This window comes from Montipora capricornis, chromosome 8 (genome assembly GCF_036669925.1).
Source record: "Montipora capricornis isolate CH-2021 chromosome 8, ASM3666992v2, whole genome shotgun sequence".
Classification (NCBI taxonomy): Eukaryota; Metazoa; Cnidaria; class Anthozoa; order Scleractinia; family Acroporidae; genus Montipora; species Montipora capricornis.
In genome coordinates this window covers 29,992,977-29,999,637 of record NC_090890.1, presented here as the reverse complement: position 1 = coordinate 29,999,637, position 6,661 = coordinate 29,992,977, and the positions used below count along the sequence as shown (strand labels likewise).

General features: G+C 37.3%; 1 protein-coding gene across 1 annotated transcript in view; it reads left to right on the top strand.

The window, feature by feature from the left end:
* Positions 1–1,050: 1,050 nt before the first annotated feature.
* The window catches only part of LOC138060428 (doublecortin domain-containing protein 1-like), a 48,575-nt gene continuing 42,964 nt past the window's right edge, over positions 1,051–6,661 (top strand). Inside the window, 6 exon segments of the mRNA XM_068906196.1 lie at positions 1,051–1,219; positions 1,221–1,251; positions 1,253–1,320; positions 2,828–3,049; positions 4,191–4,240; positions 6,043–6,173. Of these exon segments, the coding sequence (XP_068762297.1) occupies positions 1,173–1,219; positions 1,221–1,251; positions 1,253–1,320; positions 2,828–3,049; positions 4,191–4,240; positions 6,043–6,173 (549 nt within the window). The 5' untranslated portion in view covers positions 1,051–1,172.

The window sequence follows — 6,661 nt, the reverse complement described above, 5'->3', positions numbered from 1 at the left end:
AGTTTCTTAGGTGATTTTTTTCTTAAGTACATCTGTGCTTTTAATCGACTCTTAAAACGTATACCTTGTGGTGTGATAAACACACGGTTGGTTCTTGGCTGGTTTGATGTGTGGTCATGGAAACGGAATTTAATATGTCTGTAGGTGTGTAGTCTGTAATACAACTGATTAGTGCACCAAGTTTTATTTGTTTCTTTTAAAAAGTGAGTGCGAGAACTTTGGTTGCGGAGGTGAGGTATCAGTCTCCCTATTTGCACATTTTACCAATTTTTTTTTTCCCGCTAAATACATTGGGATACAGCAGATTAGAAATTTTATGGTTCAAAAGATGAAAATCATACCTCCCTTGGCCCACTTGTTCAGATCCTGTCAATTTGTTTTGTTGGGGTGGGAAGGGGGAGTCCTATTTCTGTGGGAGGGTTTGTGCAAAGAAAAAATCTCCAGATTTTAGATCCCCAGTAGTATGTCACCAGTGAGCAGGCTCACTTGTTTTGGCTATTGGTGGCGAAAGCTGGTGGTGATTCCTCCAGCATGCTAGAAGAATTGGCATGCTTCTCGCAGATTAGTATTATGTATGTACGTATGTATGTATGTATGTGCAGGCACATAACAATTCAAACAACAGAGACTACCCAGAAAACATGTTTATGGCAGGAATCAGCCGACGTCCAAACCACTAGCCCAAACTACGACACCCTTCCTTTAAAGGCTACTCCTTTGTAATGTTAAATTTTTTGTCTGTGTTTCTCACCCCTGTTATCGTAGTCTGACTTATGTTTAATATCGAGGGTCAGTTCAAATCCCGTTTCCCGCCTTATTCTTTTTTAGCGGTATAACTAGTGGTAGGTTATATGAAGTAGCAAATAAATCCCTGGTGGCACCGTAGCAACACGACGCCATCTTGTAAAATTGTCAGTTTTTTTGGTAACAACTTTGTGGAGTCATGGTTTTTTTCATATGTAAATAGAAGTTCACGAACTTTCAGTCAGGTCGCAGACGATGATATATGCAAAACGTGGTAACAGTTTAAAAAGTATGGTTTCAAGCTTCTGAGATCATCTTGACACGAAATTAAATAAGTTAATTGCTTTTATTTGAGTTAATTCACATCCTATTAAATTCACTGTTTACTCTTCTGGATCGTAAATTGATAGTGTTTGAACAAAATCAAAATGAATTCGAAGTCAAGATCACTTGTTAGCAAGGGAAAATCATCTGTTATTTCAAAGAGGACTCAGTGAGGAAATTAGTTTACGAGGACGTTCTACTAGCTCAATACCTGGATGAAATACAGAAGTCTTCGCCAGTTCCCAGGGAAAGGTAAGCTTTATCAAAGCGAGTATTAAAAAGACTGGTCATGACATCGAATCCCAGTACTTTTTTCCATCAAACTTTTTAAAATTCTGTTTTTCAAATTTACACATGGTATGTAAGCTTTTAAAAAAAAACATTTTGTGACAGACATGTAATATTAAACTAGCGACACTGACGACTTGTTGTTACGTTTGCTAATTGTTTCAATGCTGAAATTAACGCAATTTCTTTGAATGGTGTCACTTCGAATTGTTTGACAATAAGTAAGAAAAAGGAAACCTTAACCAGGGTAACTGCAAAATAATCCAGTTTTGTTTTAATGTAGGTCTAGTGGTTAATGTTTAAAATCATTTGTTGACTGGACTGTATGTTCTGATTTTTTGTCCTTGTGAGGGCTGTAATGAGGTTAAGTGAGCCGACTGTGCCGGTCTGAAACACAGGGCACAGGTCAATGATCTGTCACTGTGCTACAGATAAATAAACAACACCAAAATTGTACATCCTAGTGCTAATCAGTTGACAGAAGTGTTGTTTCAGGTCAAAGGGGAAACGTTTGGCTTAGTTGTTTATCAGTGGAGCAGGGATTTTCAGCCTGTGGAATGCGACCTGTGTTTTAGACCTGCCTAGCTAACTATGGAGGTGTGGCCCCTGAAAGTCTTGATGGTTCTAAGGGGTTGTCTGCACTAGATTCTTTTAACGTTGTGGGAGTTCTAATGTTCATAATATTGTTAAGATTTCAAAGGTATGTTCAGGCTTCTGGACACCATAAAACTGGAGATGGTAGCCATGAAACTTAGAGTTTTTTTAAAGTAAAACCCTTGACATGAAAAAATTAGCTGGGGAGCCTGGGTGTCATAGTGGTGAAGGTGTTTGCATTCTGCCAAAGTGTCTCCCTGGGTTTGATTCCTGAACAGAGCATCATAAAAGTAGGTTTAGTACATTGGTTGTCTTAACTCTTCTCTGAGAGGTTTGTATTGTGGTACTGGTCCTTTATTAGTTTTCCCTTTCCATTAAAACGTATATTTCAGATCTGACTTGCCTTTAATTTCATTATTTGATTTTGAATCTTTCCAATCAGTAGAGCATGCAAATTATTGTGCCCTGCTATACTATCAAACTATTGTTGATAGCGTGGTGCTCTCGATAAAGTTATTGCCTTTAATAGCTAGCAAAATGTCAAAGTCTTAAATAACAAGCTAGATATGCTCATTTACTGCACATTGCAAATGCATGTGTAATAAGCTACGTATGCTAATTTGTTGTGAGTTACATGTAACATGATGTTCACGTGTAACACTGTTCCCCAAATCAAAACAGTCAGATGTAATTATGTCACTGTGGTATTGCATTCTGGTAAGCTTGTTAAGGTTTAAGGAGGATTTTAGGTGTCACAAAAAAAGGAGGGTTGTAGGCTAGGGTTTTAAAGATTGCACTGGTTGTGTAAAGGATCATGGTGACATATAATGCCAGTCACGCATTAATGTAAAAATGCAATGTACTTTTTATGTTAAAGGGATGTTAGATTGTCTCCCTATGCTTTATCAGCACATGTAAATAGAAGTGTTAAGCCGAACAGACCCAAGTCTGCAGTGTTGTCTCAAAGAGAAAAGTTTAAAAGAAGCACTGATCCACCCCAGACAGTCATTGGCTGGGCCGATAAGACAGACTGGACAATAATAGAGCAGGGTTCAAAACAGCGGAACCGCCCTGTGTCGGCTCCTGCAACAAGAAACAGGTAAGCTGACAGTGTATTAACATCAACCTAGTTTTGCATGTTACCTGTTCCTAAATGGAGAATATTTTCTAGGAAAAAGTGGGACAAGTGATTTCTTTTTGTGCTACAGATGAGTGTGGTGATTTGAAATTGTGAGCAAATTATTACAAGTGAATATTGTGTTATTTTAAAGTATGAAGGATACCTCAATTAATGCATATTTTCATGGCTTTAAGGCATAACATGTGTACTGTATTTTTTGTCCCTGCCAAACTGGACTCATCAGAGAATTTTTGGTACAGCCAACTCACCAAAATCTTGGGATGTTGAGATGTTTGTCAAGTTGGCTGTACCAGAAAGTCTCTGATGAGTCCCTTGGCAGGAATGAAACATATACGTATGCCAGGCTAGCTATGAAAAATATGAATTGTATAATACAAAGCTCTATCAATTATTATTTCATATCTGTGACAGCTGAAGTTTTCAAAATCTACTGCGAAAAAATTGAATCAAATATGTTGTAGTCATAGTCACTGGGCAACCAGTTACTCTGAGTTAATTGCACATTAATGAATTTTAAAAAATTCCATTGATATCCATGCACTGGGGGTGTTTCACTGTCTAATACTATGGTTTGTTGAATTTTTATTGGCTCAGTTAACATTCACTGATTGTTTTCAGATTTTTAGTCACAGGCTATTTGTAACATTATCAGAAGGCCCAATGGGACAGTCTGGCCATTACAGATATCAAATTAAGCCCCTAAAAGAATAATAAAAGCCAATCAAATTCGAGCAAATCATGACCTTCTTGATGTTCATTAATCACTCCCCAGGTTATTTCAATAAAGGATAGCGTATTAGTGTAGTAATAAAAATATTATGATGATTAATGAAATGTCGAGAGAAATCCTCCTCACACTTTAATAGCTGGACAATTTTTTTGTCTTTTTGGACAAAAAAAATTTGGTGACCTTTACAGGATTTAAACTTGTGATCTCTGCAATGCTGGTGCAATGCTCTACCAACTGAGCTATGTCTGGTCAGTTTGCTGGGCTCTATTGTGTTCCTGTGAATGGACTCAGTGAATGAAATAAATGTATACGATTATAATAATAATTACTGTATTTAAACCTGAGGTCTAATCACTCTGGATTTTGCAGATCAGGCTCATTCAGCACAGCAACTTCTTCATTCTCAAGAAATACTTCAGGTAACATGTTACTTCAACTTAAACAAGCAAATAGGGTGGTATCTGTTATGCTAGCTGTGAAACACAATAATTGACATACAATTGACATACATGTACATGTACTCCGAATTTATGTGCAAACTGCATATCATGATCAATAATAATTTTATTACTGCTTTAACAACAATTATTATTAATAAAACAAATCAATCTGAAATGAATGTTGTGGCTAATTTTTTTAATTAATTAATCATGCAAACACAGAGTTTAGTCTTACTGCGATTTTCATAATTCTGCGGAATCTCATCCTCAAGCGTCAACAGCCAAACTGCGTTTTATCTTCCGTTAATCAAACGAAATCAATATTGATGCATGCATGACGTAACCTACCAATCAGCATTTACCACAGTACATTCGTACATTCAAACTTGACGCTGGTGGAAAGTGATGGAAGCTGTGCAAATTTTTTACTGAAGAAACTTTAAGTTATAGACAAAAAAAAAAATCATTATGGTATTTGAGCTGTGAACTAAACAAAAAAGTCCAATTCACTTTCCGGGGGGCAGAGACAATTTAAATGATGGAAGGCAAAACACACTTTGCTTCTTAGTGCTTGGAGGTGAAATTCCGCAGACTCATGAAAATTGCAGTAATGGCCCTTGGTGGTATATATTTGTTAGGCTTTATATTACCGAGTAATGCTTAAGTTCACTTTACACTCTTTGAGTCATGCAAGGCGTATATGCATAAGGCAAGGTAAATTATATAAAGATTTAGATTTATACTAGGTTTAACTAGTAAGCCCAAATTAAGCATAAAGAATGAATCGGGTTATTTTAGTTACTGTTAGCTCTCTGTTTGTTGTGCCTCACTGCCTTGCATATTGACCATATATTATGCCAACCATAGTATTTGCAATAAAATTCTAGTTAACCCTAATCATCTGGCCACAGTTGTTCAAACAATGGATTTCGCTATCTGCCGGATAAACCACTATCCGGTGGATAATTCATAGCAAAACAATTGCGCTATCCAATGTATTGCGATTTGTCCAATGGATATATCGCTCTAATCCACCTTTTGAACAAGTGGGGCCTGGTGTTAGGCAGAGTATTGAGTCATCTTAAGAATGAGAGGGTTAAATTAGGGAATACAGTGTTTGAGTGGAAGTAGATGCTATTGACTCTTTCACCCCTGTTGAATGCTAGTATCCTCTCTTTGACTGGTAAATTGTCTGGTGTAAAACAGAGTAGAAATAAATTATAATCTATAAGTTAGTGTTAATCTTAGGAGGAAAAGGGTTAATCAAAACTTAGTTCGGTAAGAGTGGCGCCGATCTTGTGTCTTACAATATATAATACATACTTAATTGACCTCTCCCTATAGGGGCTTTTCAGGGCCAATGAAACAGAATCAATGAAATGACAGAACACAGCAACTGTCACAATAACTGTTAAGAATCCCAACCGTCCGGATGCAAACCAGTTAGCTATTTACAAGTACGGCCGAGGTTGAACCAGGGACTACCAGAAACAAATTCAACAAGTCCACGGTTAGAACAGATCTTGAGCCTGGGAATTCTGGATCTCAAGGCAAGCGTTCTAACTACTGGGCCGCACTGCCGCATAAATATCAGGCAGGGATCAGTATGGATCAAATAAAAATGGCCAGATTTTGAAAGCTGTACTACAATGTTTTAGTAGTTATTGAACTAAGTATACTGCAGTTCTGACTGTCATAAGGCAGTTAAAATAGCTGGATGCTGGTCATGAATGGAAGCACAAGCAAAGGTTTTTTTTGTCACTGTTCATTTTCCTCTTTAGTTTCTAGTTCTGGCAGTGGCAAGAAAACCAAACCACTGTATAAAAGGAAGCCTCAGCTGATTTGTGTCCGAGCTTTTCAGAACGGAAACAGGGATAATTATGCAAGGATTACAGCCCCAGATCTGAAGCAGGTATGGATCTTGTATTCAAACTGCCTGTCTTATGAAAAAGTCATGACTGTGAATTTTTTGTTTAGTGGTTTTATTTATTGTGCTTTTTTTTTTTACACAAAACCTCAAATTCAAACTTCATTAATAGGTATTTACTTTATTTGTTAGTTTAACGTGATTTCCTGCGAAAATAATAAAAATCATTACCGGTAATTAGCAATCAAAATATGAAACAAGTCTAAAGCAGTGCACGCACGTTATTTGATAGGGGTTTCGAATGGTAAAACCCAAGACTAGCCAAGACGCAGAGACGCTCGTTTGCGAATCCGAGACCAAGACCAAAACATGCAAGACTTCACACCGAAATAAATGCAATATAAACAAGGCTTTGAGACTCGACGCAAAGGCTGTTGAGATGTCGAGATCGGATGAAAAGTTTGCAAGTGCCAAGAGCTAGTACCATTCGCCACCCCTTTCAATCACTGTAAAGGATTTGACCTCTTGTCCTG